The sequence below is a fragment of the Mytilus trossulus genome, chromosome 3, assembly GCF_036588685.1.
Source record: "Mytilus trossulus isolate FHL-02 chromosome 3, PNRI_Mtr1.1.1.hap1, whole genome shotgun sequence".
In the NCBI taxonomy this organism is placed as follows: Eukaryota; Metazoa; Mollusca; class Bivalvia; order Mytilida; family Mytilidae; genus Mytilus; species Mytilus trossulus.
In genome coordinates, this window is record NC_086375.1 from 73,716,417 (window position 1) to 73,731,906 (window position 15,490).

Consider the following 15,490-nt stretch of genomic DNA (forward strand, 5'->3'; position numbering starts at 1 on the left):
TGTACTCAATTTGAATGTTATTTAAAATTGAAACCATGTTTATTTATTAATATGGTTTAGTACAGAATTCCTTATTTTGTGTTGGCTGGGAATTCTTTCATTTTGACTGGATGTCAGAAAAATGCATGATGAAGGCTTGATTGTTGTTAGATTTATGTCCAATAACAAATATTTTATGCATGTTCATCACAAGTACAAAGTAACAATATATACAATAGGTAGGTCCTGTAAAAGGATTGGGTGGGAGGTGTGTTCTGTCACCTAAAAGTGATGGCAAATTTGATACAGACAGAAATTTATCCTTACAACAGACCATCTACAGACCCATCAGAATGGTTTTAACATGCTGAGAGCATGGCACTCTTTCTTTGTGAAACATCATAATTATTATCCCTACTCTTGCTGGACTTGTCTGGGTATTTAAAGACCAAAACTGACAACATTTTCATTTCCATGTCACTGTTTGGATATATTGGGAAAACAATTACCAAACTAAATTTTTATAGTTTCAGGCTACATATTCAAAATTTATAAAGTATACTGCAGAAAATAAATTTTGGATTAAAAAACGTACTTTGGTGCAATATTTCTGAATTCTGTATGACAATATTAATACATGTAGTTAATTATAACATGTACCATTTTTGTCTTGCATGTGACAAAAATATATTAAACAATTCAAACAAGAACACCAACAGCATGATTTTCAGGGGCGGATCCAGCCATTTTTAAAAGGGGGGTTCCAACTATATGTCCCCATTCAAATGCATTGATCAGCCCCCAAAAAAGCCCCCCAGACCCCCCCCCCTGGATCCACCAATGATTTTTGTCAGAAAACATGTAAGGAATATAAAATTTACAGCAACAAATGACAACCACTGCTTGCTTACTATAGTTGTAGAATACGGTTAGTTCATTAGAAGATATATAGGTTGTAAAAAATAATAAATAGGATATATAAGGCAACAGATTTTTTATTCTTTTCTTTAAATCTTCTGCTCAATGCTGTAGGAGGTATTGAGAGTTTAAGGTATGTCCTATATGACCACACTTACTATAAAAACTCAGAAACACAAGACTAAATAAGAAAATATGTGTTCCCCAACATGTTCCTGATTATTTTCAAGTTTCTTATTATTTAGTGGCATAGAAGAATAATAACATTAAATAATTTTCAAGCATTCAAAATATGTCTGGATTTATCTTCACCAGAAAGTTTAAAGCCACAAAAAAAAATCCAGGTTCCTTTTGTTCTAATCCTTTCAAAGCAGGAAGTAGCCAGATATGCTACTAAATCTATATAAATTAAAATCTAGTTCCATATAACTCTCATGTTTGTGCACTTATGAACTGTGAAAAAAAATTGGGTAGCTTGTATATTTTTATCTTTGTCTATTTGCATGCTAGTATGGTCAGTATTGTCTCATAAGTCGCAGGATGTGAGACATTTGTGTAAATATACGACATTGCTGGTCCACTGGCAGGTGGCAGCATTAACTGTTTGTTTAAAGATCTATAAAGCTTTATATTTCAGAAGGTAGAAGACATTGATGTAGCATATTTTGTATGCAGATACCTAATGTTACTAAGTTTTCGTCTGTCAAATGTCCAACGTCATAGACCTCATTTTCATCGTTCAGTGACTGCTTGGAAAAAATAAGTTTTTCTGTAATGTTAATTTCTCACTTCTTATGAGTGAAAGGATAACTTTATTTGGTATATGGGTTCCTTGCAGTGATCAAGACATTTCTCAAATACTATAAGCAGTAGGATAACTATATTATGTGGTGTATGGAATTACTGTAATGGGTACATGTCAGTCTACCAAGTTTCGTCTGACATTGACCTCATTTTCATGGTTCATTTGTCAATGTTAAGTTTTTGTGCTTTGGTCTATTTTTCAAGTACTATAAGTAATTGCAGTCATCTATATTAAGTGTATAAAATGCCGATTGAAAGGTATACACGTCATTTTAGCCGGTATCATATGACCTCATGTTCATGGTTCATCGGTTACTGGTAAGTCTTGTGTTTCGGTCTGTTTTTAAATTCTTAGTAAGGAGGTCAGCTATTATTGGTTAATGACAATTGCAAGTTGTACATGTCTGTCTGGCATGTGTTATCTGACCTTGACATCATTTTCATTGTTCATTGGTCAATGATACATTTTCGTAATTGTGTCAGTCTAATAGACACTATTCATTAAAGGTCAACTATATTTGGCATAGGCGGATCCAGGAGAGGGGGGGGGGGGCTTTTGTGGGGAAAATTTGGTTAATTATATAGGGAATCATTGAAACATGACTGGAGCAGATCCCCTTTAGGTCAGTCAGCGGGTCCCCCTTAGGAAAAGTTCTGGGTCCGCCACTGTTTGGTGTATTGAATGATTGTTGTCTTGCCTGGTTTATCTGACCAAGACCTCATTACCATAGAACATGGATAATGTTGAGTTTATGTGTTACTTGTTGTTAAAACATTATGGTACAGATATTCAACATAAATTCAATGATATGTAAATTAAAACAGTCGAGATAATTCAGCGTCTGCATTCTTGTTATGAGGTATTACCACTACAAATGCCATGATTAACAAACAATCAGACACAAGTTGGAACCAAGGGGGTTATCTTGCTTTGTCTATTACTCAAATCAAATCCATTTTTTTATTGCCATATAAACCAACTTATACGATTTTTGACAAAAATAACATTGACTTAATGTCAAGAAAAAAACATGTATAATCTTATTAAACTAACTAATGAAAATATCACTGTGATACGAAGTTTTATTTGTGCTCATATTTATGTAGAAAGGAAAGATTGATGCTTTAATTTTACTCGCTCAAACAAATTGGTTACAACTGTTCTACTGGCATGTTTAGTCACGAGGAGAAACATATGCATATGTGACTGTTTTAAGTACAGCTCGTTAAGTACGACCCCTTACCTATCTATTTTTGTATTGCTTCTTTCTTGCTTGGCTGGTTTATACGAGGGGTATTCATATGAATTTTAAGCACCGTCCCCTGTATCGCCTCCAGCTGAGCAATTAATTTACCACAATTTTCGTCTCCCTTTGAGTCGCACTATCGCAAACATCGTTATTGTAGAAAACTTAACATTAAAAATCATCCTACCCTGAAATTGTTTTTGATCTTACCAAACATGTGGTGTTATTCATTGTTTTTTGTCACTCTTTTTGGAAGTTTAACTGACTCAGAACAATTATTATTGTATATTTTTGACATTGCCTTTTTATGTTAAAATTAACTTAGTAAAGGAAAGACCTGTAGATGTTGACTGTCGGACTGTAGGATGTCCATTCCTCTCATTCATGTTATATTAATTTACAAAAAAAGAAAAACGAAGAATTTATTTTTTATTTAAAGGAAGTATCTTCCTTTTTCAAACCTAAATAACCATGAAGTCCATGATTATTTGTTTTCTTATGTTTTAGATGAATGGTTGCCTCACTGGAATCTTCTTTTTCATAAATTCATACAAGCAAACCTTCTCAAGAGGTTATTTTCTGCAGAATTGTCCATTTTTTTATACGGCGTTTACAAAAATAAAATCCAAGAATATTACTTCTTTTTCCCTCAGAATCGTTTTCCTTTTTTATTTCCCAAATCTAGACAAAAACGCTGGTTTTAGGTATTTGCTAGAACATCTGACGGGTCCATCATCTATTAATACAGCATCAGTTATTTTACAGTCATAACAACAGGCAGCAAGATTGTAGGTTGATCCTCCAAAAGCTTCGAAACAACCAAGACATCCCATCAGACAGGATCGGCGGACATCTCTTGGGTCACATGCTAGTCCATATGGAGACATCTGAACTGACAAGGCCATACATAGACTTGACACAAATATATGTAACCATACTACCTGGAATAAATATCGTGATATCATGATTAATCGTAACAAAAGGTTGCATTTGTCTGTAGACCCAAGTCCCTACAGTGCTTAGTCAATAATCAATTAACCGATATCTTTGAGTAAAATTTCAAAATATCGGGGTAAATATCCAGCAATTCGTTCATGCCGGTGTGATTCGATCGAAGTAATAAACAATTCAACGTAACATCTACCTAAATTAAAAGCTTTATAAATCCTCTTGCCTCCTCTACACATATTACATTAGGTTGGTGTTGATGGAAGTTCTGGAGTTAAATTATTCTTCAAATCTGGGCGATTGTGGCGTCAGCTTTCAGTTAATTGTTGAAATGGGTGGGTGATTGGTGAACTACTAGGAAGTGATAATCATACATCGAAATCAAAGGATCACCTCTTGTGTTGTCATTCTTACTCAATTTGCGTGTATATATTAAGATAGAGAGACGAGATACAACACTAAAAAATAAACATAAAATAACAAAAAAAACATTGCAAATTGCATCAACAGGTCAAATCAACACGAAAGTACGATTTGAGAGTACTTGCAATTAACAAAGCTTAATAAAGGAGCACTAGCTACGATATATATAAAAAAATAAAGTATGATTTTTTTTAGATTAATCATTAATTAGATTGGAATAATGAAATAATAATTTGCTTTTAGCAAACAATTTGCTTTAATTTTGTTGAAATAAGCGATTATACATAATTTTTGACTGATTCACTTGCAAGTGAATACGTCATCATCATTCTAACCGGTATTCATGTGAACTTCAATTTAACCCCCTAGCTAGAGACTGACAACGCATGCATTGTACGTGAACTGGTTAAGGTCAACAATGAAAGTGAAACTACGGTAAATCATTTGATTACCCAAATCAATCCACATAAATCATTCTTATACGGTTAAAAACAATGAGAAACTTATATTTCTAATCTATAAATTCAAATCAAACAGACCTATAAAAATCCAATTGCACGTGCTGGTTTAACCTATTCATATCTTTATTTGTGTTTACATCGCTTATATGGTCATCTGAGGTCAAATCCATAGTTAATTAGATGGCATCTGGATTTAAAAACACACGAAACGAACCTACATATCATCTACCCCATGCTCTGTAAACTGTTTATTTTAAACGTTTGATAGATTGGATAAATGTTTTACATTGTTATTAATCAAATATGAGAATTTGAGTCAAATTGGTGACCATGAATTTGACAGCTAGTGCCCCTTTAAGCCTAGTTTAAAGCCAAAAACAATTAACGGTAAAAAAAAAAAAATCATGCATCACAGACTAAAATCAATTGAAACACATCCCAGGGATTTAGTATTTCAACGTCATTGACAATATTCGAATTAGCTCTCGCCGCGATATAGCCTTTTTGTGCTAATGCGACGTAAAGCAACCAACAATCAATCAATCAGTCATTGACAGTGAATGGCGTGTGCAATGCAAAAAAAAGTATCGACAGACAGTAGGATAGTTATGATCAGTTAGATGAGATAGGAATGTACATATTTGAGTTAGATTCCTGCACGAGGGGCTTCAATAATGGTAAATTTTTCAGGTGCAAATTCGGAATGTGAAAAGGTTGGGCCTAGTAGGCCAATGTTTGGACTGATGCTAGTAAAAAAATGCATATACTTGGAATTAAAAATAGAAAGCGGGAACGTGTCAAAAAGACAACAACCCGACCATGGAACGTGTCAAAAAGACAACAACCCGACCATGGAGCAGACAACAACCGAAGACCACCAAGGGGTCTTCAATGCAGCGAGAATATGATAAATAAATATGATATGTATTTTTCATATATGAAGCTTCATTAGGGGTTGGCGGAATCTGACTTTAATTTAAATAGCGGATAATTGGCAACGGGACATTTAATCTTTGTATTACATAAAGAATAAGTTCCCAAAAATATTCTACTGTAATTTCATTTCATTGACTGAAGTAAAATTATGTTTTGCTTTTCTTGATTTTGATATTGATCTGATAATTAAAATAGGTGCCTCCAAGGATTTGTATATTTAGAACTATACAAATCCTTGGTGCCGCCGAAGAAAATATTTTGATATAAACCTTATAAGGTAAAACGGGCGTATGACATTTGGGCCGATTTTGAAAATGTTCATTCTTTCATTTGCGCCGATTTCATTTTTTCATTTGCGCCGATTTTATATTTGCTCCTAATTAGATTTACAGGTAAGTTAATACTTGTACATGTACTATACCATTGGTAAAATCTGGTTATTAATGTTGTTCATTTATATTTAATAGGTTTATTTTGATTCATATTGTTCTGGAACTTCGTTGAAACACGATGGAAATATTGCACACTAAAACGAGCCGAGGAGTCAATTACGGTCATACATATCTTACTAATGTACCCAAAAATCGTTTAAAGCCAGAGTCACCACGGATTCTGATAGTCTGGCTATTATGAAAACTCATAACGAACAAAACCATGTTGCAGATGACCGAAAGACAGAGGCTGCAGAACTACGGGTACGGTCAAGGAAAGGTCTGGAGATGTATCTTGTACGCCTTCTACCATCTCTCCGTCGTGAGCAGGGGACAATTTACATGTTATGATTGACAATTCATTTCATTTGTATAAGTTGCTAACCGAAGAGGTCTATAATGATAAATGAAAAATTACATGACTTTGACGGAGAGCTGTCTCATAAGCACTCATACCACATCTTTTTATACTATTCATCTGAAAATTACCTGTAATTTACCAGTAAAAAAATCGGCGCAAATGAAAAAAAATCGGCGCAAATAAAGAAAAAATCGGCGCAAATGCAAAACGCCGGTGAAAACGTAGATTTTCTCTCTCTCTGGAAGACCGCTTTATTGACCAATGAACTATACAGGTATACGCGAGAACGCCACACTGATTATTAGTTCTCACTAAATGTTGTAATAGTCCGGGTGCTTTGCTTTTGCGCCAATTGGCATTTTTTTTCGCCAAAATCTTTTATTTGCGCCACAAACCATATTTCATTTGCACCAAAAAAGAAATTTATCATTTGCGCCAATATTATAGGTAAATAGTAAAAAACGTAGAATTTTTCAAAAGAGAATTTTAATACTAGCAAGGATTTGTATAGTCTAACTATACACATCCTTGATACTAGTAATATAAAAAAAAATAAGTTTTAGTTGGAAATCGCCACCATTAAATCATACAAGTATAATGTTAAAACCTTGATTAAACTATACAATTAATGGTACAAACCTTATTAAAAAACAGTTCTGTTATTTATAAACATAAATTGATAATAAAACATAAAACAAAGTACTATAAACTGGAGTAAAATATTTATAAACCTTAGTCAGATTCTCAGTTTTGTATTTAAAAATAGTATGGACTCCACAAATATTCAGGAGGAATTATGTACAAACATAAACAAATCATGAAGACTTTAGAGCAATGAAAAATTAACTTTTCCGTTATATATTACCGGTAAAACATGTGTATTGGCGCAAATGAAGTTTTTATTTTTTTTGGCGCAAATGAAAGGTTGGATTTACTAAATATTGGCGCAATTGAAATTCGCCCGTGATAGTAATAGGTAGTGATTGGGATTACTTCCTATATTTTTAGTGGTATGAGTGTGCCTCAAAACAGGGTCCCCTTGTCATGCCCTGCTGGTTAGAGCAGGATCCCTTTTTCATGTCCTGCTGGTTAGAACAGGTCGTTTTTTCGTGCCCTGTTGGTAAGAACAGGGTCTTTTTTTAAATAAAGTAGTTGTCTAGTACAGGCTCGCTTATTTAACTGTTTAAGATAAAGTCTAGAACCTGGGTCTATAACAGCGTCTATTTAACACGGTCTAGAACAGGGTAGATTCCCAATATTTCTGTTTAGAACAGGGTATGTTTCTCAATGTTTTCCGGTTAGAACAGGGTATGATTTGGCAAGTTATACCCAAAAGGATAGTCAGTACCCCCCCCCCTTGGTGTGAATACACGTAGACACTCGTAACATGTGTGTGTGTGCTTTAGATTTTGTATGTACATGTTCCCCCCTTTTTTTAAACAATAGCAGCTGAGTTTTACAATAAAAAAAACTTCTTATGCATTTGTATTCCTTTAATAAATAACGGAAACAAAACAATATGCATTTGCATGTACATTTTAACTAACGTATTTTAAGGAAGTATGGAGGTAGATACAACAAAAAAAAAACTGATTTTTTTCTATACTGGCTATTCCAAATTTGGTTTATATCCCGCTACTTCAAAAACAATATTAAAATCATAGATCTCGTTTGAAGCTTCAGGTTGTTAAAAAAAAAGAAAAACGTGGACGCCAGACGGCAGATGTTTAAATATTTTCTTTTCCGGGCTTTCTAGCTATATATTCTAAAATAAAACTTTACGTATATAGTTCATTTTAAATATTAAATTATTTTAGTTAAATCCCCTTGTAAGTTTATGTTAAAATGTTTTTTTTTTTTTAATTAATCAAATGGTATTTGTAAAAAAAAAGTCGTTATAAATAGCTTCAGGTGCAATTACTCTTTTTTTTAAACGGCAAAACTTGTAATAAATAAATTGCTGATTATAAAAAAAAAGAAATTCTAGATAAATTATTTTCAGCTATTTTACGATCAAATGATGGGTAGATACAAGTCTTTTTATGAATTTTCAATTACTGGTATATATGTCTTCCTTTTCAAGTTGTTTAACGAATATATGAGGGGGAACAGACGAACCAAACACTTTTATAAAACTGTTGAAAACACGAAACATATATTAAGCATATAAAACTATGCTTTAGGCCTTATACTCAACGTTCAGAAAAAACTTTTGTCGTTTCTTTTTAAGCAAAATATTATTGCTTTATCAATATGTTGGAAGTTTGGAAGTCACGAGACAAACAGCAGAAAATACAAGCACAAAAAAATGATACATGCACATGATAAACTATAAAAAAAAATATGTTTCAATAGTTGGTCATTGTATATTAAACTTAAATCATAATTTAACTTACTTGACTAAATTCTTCTTGCCATCAATAATTTGGACTAAGTCATGTTTATTTACCATAAGAAAATAACCAGTTATTGTCTTACCTTCATATTTGGATCTCTTGTCTTTGTTGTAATCTTTCATCTGTGAAAACTGTTCTGATTTCATCTTTTTATTCGTGTTTTTGTCATAACTATTTGGTCATTTCCGCTAAGGAAAGGCAGTCTGCCCCCTTCAGATTCTGTGTGTGAATTTCGTGAATAAAAGAATAATATTGCCGGAAACTTTTAACTGTCCATTTGAAGACTAGAGGGAAATAACGATTTCTAATTAACATCAATAAATACAATATCAAAATCACTTCTTATTATATTAATTGCAGAGAGATATCAATTAATGATATTTTTAGTACTCCGTATGAAATTTTACATTTATTGTCAATAAATAGGTGTCAAAGTTACATTAACATCTTTTAAAATAGACGGATGAGTGGATCGCCTCGGACGTCAATGAACGAATCAAAGTATGAATGGATAAACATGGAGTAACTTCTAAAACCAAGAAATATACAGGAGGATATCAAACAAAAGTGAGGCATTTCAAATTAAAATGTACAATCGCAGTACAAAATCGGTCTAGTTATTTTCCTAAATCTGAGACAAAGGAGTAGGTCCGGTAAGGGACGATTTTGGCCTCAAATTTCAGGTTCATCTAACGGTGTCTACTTCAATTGATTAGTTTATGTGAAAGATTTTAAGTTACATTGTATTTAGCAATTAAAAACACTCTGATTCAAGTATAAATATGAAAAATCTATCAAATATGCCAAAAAACGTCACTTTTCAGATGGTTTTTGTCAAAAATGAAAGTGGCCGCATCCGTGTTATCCTTAAACTTTACATATGTTTTGTATTTTCATCAATTACAACTTACATTTTAATATTATGAAAGAACACGAATGCGGCCACTTTCATTTTAGACGGAACCCGCTTCTGGAGATGGTTGTCCGTGTGTTATTCGACTAGTTGGAAACGGACAAACTATTTGCCCATTACTTGTTTAACAATTCCTAACTCCACTATAGACACTAAACAGTACAAGTATGATACATATCCAGGATGCATGCTGATGCTTGATAGAGTTTAATACTTCTATCATTTAATGGAATCATATAAAGCATGGCCTTAAACCACACATAGTTACAGATAATGCTTGCTTTCAAAAAGACATTGTTTATATTCAATAGGACATTGTAAGCTTTTGAAATAAGGTACAATTAATGTAAAAAAAAGTTTGCCTTTAAAGAGCTGGAGAAAGTAATATCATCAAAACATTTCATATCAAAACAAATTAAAAAACCAAGTATATTTGGCATAATGTCCTTCCCTTAGAAAAGGACTTTAGAGGAAACCATGTTTTTTTCCATCGATTTTTAAAACGTATTTCGAGGTGATTTTCTCGATCTATTAGTGATTATGTTAAATGACATTTAAACTTTGACATACTGATTATGTGTTTGTGTGTGTGTAGATAATAAAGGCACTAAATAGTATGCAATAAATAGAGAAGCAGATGATATTACTTGTAAACAACTTATCCAAACGAGGAAACTAACGGAAACCCGGGAGGACAATCACTGACAGCCACATACATAATGTGGCGGGCTTAGACAAAGTGATGCATTCGCGCTCCACTCTGAAGTAACTGTATTATAACAAAGTCAATGTGGGACTTTCTTGGAGATATTATTGTTTCTGGGAGACACAAATGATGCCCCCCTACTCAGATGCAAAGTTCTATTTAAAAATTCAAAGTTGAGCATGAAAGCACATAGGTCTATGCATGGTTCACTGTAGGGGGAGTTATCTTGAAAAGCTTTATGCACCTCTTATGCAAGTAAATACTCAAAACAATAAAAAGTTCAACTATCTCCCGAAAGAGCAAATATTGAAAAAAAATCGAAACCCTGACTACACACACACCTTTAAAATATGCACAAACAGCCAGCAAAGTGGAAACTTCCTATCATCTAAACTGTAGAAGAAGTAATCCAGAATTACTATACATCACTAGTGGGACGGACAGACGGATGGACGGACGGACAAGGGTAAAACTAATAAAATCCCCACAAAAGACACAAAGTACAGATCTGAGAGTACTCGTAGTTACTGAAACCTTGTTCTAAACCACTTATAACAATTCATGTATCTAAGACAAAAATCATAATACCAATTTGTACACATCCAGAATCCAATGAATTTAGTAAAGACGTCATTTTAAACTGTCAGAGAAAAACAGGATCTAGCGCAATGACAAAATTTATGCATCGACCGAATTTATTCAATCTGTCAAAGCCTTTCTTTGTCTTTAAACGAAAAACGTACTAAAATGCCACCAGCTTAACGTGCAGTTTACCAAAATATACCTTTAGTGTTTATTTGTGCAAAACATATATATATATACATGGAAAAAAGTAATGCAACACCTTGTTTTTTTTTAATTTGAAAAATCAGCCTCTTTTTTTGGATGAAATATAATAAAATATGTGTATAATATTATTGAAACATAGTTTATGATAACATTGACATTGAAACGAACAAAAAATGTTTGAAAAAAAATAAATTTATATAACCACAATTTTAATACCAAAATGGAGTGTTTTTTGTACAAAAAAATGCATTTTACAACTTTTACTGTAGTCGAACTTTACAATGTCAGACATTTCAAAATTAATCCTTAGATGACTATTCATATTATGGTTGATCGTTATACACCAAAGAATTAGTACTTTGTGCGCAGCCTCCATTCAAACGGATAACAGCATCTAAACGTCTTCTGATTCCTGCCATAAATCGACTAATTTGTTGCTAAGGTAGCAGCAACCATTTCTGATGAAGGGCATTGTTTATTTCATGATGTGTTTGAACTGGGGTGTCCTTTCGCGCACTTTCCGCCCAAAAGTGTCCCAAATATGCTCGATATGGTGGAAATCCGGGTTACGATCGTGCCAAGGAAGATGAATCGAATTCCATTTGAACATTGAATCTTCCTCCACGATGCTAATTTCCAACTTTGGCGAGCTCTGCACTACATTGGATACGGAAAACTGTGTGTCTGTTCGTTAGCAAAGGTCTTCGAAATGGTCTTATCGCACGATCACCAGTAGCGATGAGTCGAACTCGAACAGTTCTTGTTAAAAAGCTCCTGTATGGCCACCACTCTCTTTTTATGATTGTCTTGTATGCAATGGGTTTCCTTCGGACCAACCTTCATTATGCTTAATTTTCCTTAGCAAATGGTATAGGGGGTCTTCATTATCTCGGAATGTCTTTAACAGTGTTTATTGCCTGATTTAAATTATTCTCAAAACGACTTATAGTGAAATGGTGATGACCAACAATACGTGCAGTTTTTACATCGACGTCCCTGCTTCCCTTATGCTGATAATCTGCCATCTGGCTGCAGTTAAGAGTTGTCAAGGACCCATTTTAAGGTGTCAATCACATCACTTTAAAAATTTGGTTATTTAAAGGGTTGAAAACAAAGAGGATAAAATCAACTGTTTTGCTGTTTATGGGTACAGCAGCTGCATGTACAGATAAAAAAATTATCGAGTCGAAATTTATTGATTAAACTCAGGTGATACTTAAATAGTGTTTAACTAGTTCTATTTTACCAAATTATATCCCAAAAAAATGAAAAGTGTTTTTTTAATTTCAATTTCAATTTGGTGTTGCAATACTTTTTTCCATGTGTATATAACAAAATAAAAACAATTAAAACTAAGGTCGTTAGAAGCCAATGTTCTTGAGATATTCCACAAGTGTAACAATTCTTTATCATATTATGTGCATACCATTCGACAACATGAGCGTTTTTTTTCCTTATGAAATGAAATACAGGTTCCTATGCAAGAGATTACATTACATGCTCTTTTCTCACATTGGTTCTTCCTACCGAGAAAAAAAACTTTAGAGTCGATATTTTTGTTGGACGATGAATCGCAAGATAAAAGTTTATTACCTTTCGCTGCATGGGTGTCCAGTACAATTGTTATTGCGGAATTATGGGCGTGATTGCATGTAATTGTAATAATATCCGTAGCTATCATGTCTAATGAAAATAAAATGGAAAATATAGTTAGAATTAATATTTTCTCAGAAAAAAGTACATAAAATAACTCGATTGTAATACCACTTCACATATGGTACAATTAAAGACGAATAAATGTCATTCGGTATTGTGATAACTTATAATTCGTGATAATTAGAAAAGTGAATGCTGTAAGTAATTTTTTATTTAAGCAGTGACGGAATATGTTTTCGAGACGGTCTAGCTATAAAAGTATCTTACGTTGTCTGAGAACAAATACCGTAATAGTAAGAAGGTAGATATGTAATTTTGATAATAAACTCGACATAAAGATTCTTATATTATGGAGCCTATGTTTTCACGTAAATTTCACGTTGAAAAAAATGTATTGCTTATATATTGCTCCGCCTATGACTGAATGAAACTGTATTTATATAGTTGCTATTGCTTGATTCTCCTTCGATGCCGGTTTTAGACTGGTGAGGTACTGGATTGAAAGGTGCGTTGCATGCACATGCACAAAAAACAGCATTCCTATATATGGTTTTGGTCAGAAGATAAAATTAAGGTATGAGTGGCACCAACAATCTAATATGGTAAATATATGCAACATTCATTTTAGAATCATAAATTAGATCAATGAATATCATAAGCATTCCTTTAAAGTGTCTGAAAGACCTAGCTCATTTACCCTATAAAGTAGCTGTATTCAAAATTTGTAACTTTTAGAATTTCCTTGACATCAAAGCTTCATGCTTCTTTCAAAGACGATATTCCGTTATTTTTTCAATACATTTTCTATTTTTTTATTCTTTTCTAAAAAAAAAATCAGAGCCAAAGCATTTCATAAGTATATTGTTTCGCGTAAATCTTATTTTGTCCCTGGTCTTATGTAGACGAAACGCGCGTGTGGGGTACTAAATTATAATCCTGGTACCTTTAATAACTATTTACACCGCTGGATCGATGCCACTGCTGGTGTACGTTTCGTCTCCGAAGGTATCACCAGCCCAGAAGTCAACACTTCGGTGTTGACATGAATACCAATAATGTGGTCATTTTTTTTTTTAGAATTTTCCCGTTTACAAAACTTTGAATTTTTCGAATTGTTCCTGTTTAAAAACCTTTGAATTTTCGAAAAACTTAGGATTTTCTTATCCCAGGCATATATCACCTTAGCTGTATTTGGCACAACTTTTTGGAATTTTGGACCCTCAATGCTCTTCAACTTTGTACTTGTTTGGCTTTATAAATATTTTGATATGAGCGTCACTGATTAGTCTTATGTTGACGAAACACGCGTCTGGCGTACTAAATTATAATCCTGGTACCTTTGATAACTATTTGGAACGATTTTGCTTGTACTCATTTTCGCCGGTCATGCAACGGCAATCCGTTTTTTGTGTGTGAGGGGAATAAGCTACTCCTATTGAAGCTTGTTGGATTAGATGTTTACAATAAATCTGACATGATTATATAATTTAATGGGACTTAGTTAAGTTTGAACCGGTAAAAGACACACTGCAAGATCAATTTTATGGTTTGACGAAACAAACATATAAATTGTATGCCTCAAGAAAGAGGATGAGGAACACAAGTTTCCGATATTTTTCTTCTGTTTTTTTTTGGTTATACAACCATATTCTCCTAGAACACAAATGAAAATGAACACTTTATTTTGACTGTATCACTTTTATCTAAAATTTAATAAGATATCTGTCATTTCAAGCTGTTGAATTAGCACAGTAACACAATCATGATTTACTGTCTTATGCCCGTCACTTCTATCGCCGAGTTTTAATTATCTTCAGATATAAGAAGATGTGGTATGGGTGGCAATGTCTATAATTTTAAAGGTGCTGACTGCTGATCGAGTGTCCCAATGCATTTGAAATTTAAATAACACGCTTAGCGCTATTGAGATTTTACAATGTCTTATTACAACTTAATTTCACTTATTACATGCAATCTTGTCCTTTTTCATACGATATTACAATAACATTAGTTTATAAATTTTGACCCTCAAGTATAATTTAACAACCGATGGTACATTCAGTGCATGTAGTTTGAACTGAGGGTTTAAAGGGGCACTAGCTACGATTCTCGAGATATATAAAAAAGAGAAGAAAACAAAGATTTGTATTGTTCGATCATTAATGAAAGAGGAATAGTGAAATAATATTTCGCTTTTAACAACCAGTATGGTTCATTTTTATGTCAAAATAAGCGAAGAAACACTGATGATGAATTGTCTACAATTGTACCAGTATTCATGTGAACTTCAATTTATCCATTACGCTAGAGATGGATAACGCATGAATTGTGCATGTATTGTTAGTCAGTAAAGGAAAAGAAAGTCAACATTGAAAGTGAAACAAATGTAAATAATCTTTTCGATCCACAAATTTTTTTTTTCTTATACAGCTAAAAACAATGATTAACATATATTTTTAGTCCATAATATGAATTAAACAGACCTAGAAAATTCCAATTACAAGAGTTCGCTTTAACCTTTT

The 15,490-nt window shown here is 33.1% G+C and overlaps 1 protein-coding gene across 1 annotated transcript; it reads right to left on the reverse strand.

The window, feature by feature from the left end:
• Nucleotides 1-3,364: 3,364 nt before the first annotated feature.
• Nucleotides 3,365-9,164, reverse strand: LOC134709715 (uncharacterized). The gene is made up of 2 exons (XM_063569864.1): nt 8,987-9,164; nt 3,365-3,889 (listed from the first exon to the last, which is right to left on the reverse strand). The coding sequence occupies exons 1-2, from the start codon at nt 8,990-8,992 to the stop codon at nt 3,617-3,619; spliced, it is 279 nt and encodes a 92-aa protein (XP_063425934.1). The 5' UTR covers nt 8,993-9,164; the 3' UTR covers nt 3,365-3,616.
• Between the last annotated feature and the right edge of the window lie 6,326 nt (nt 9,165-15,490).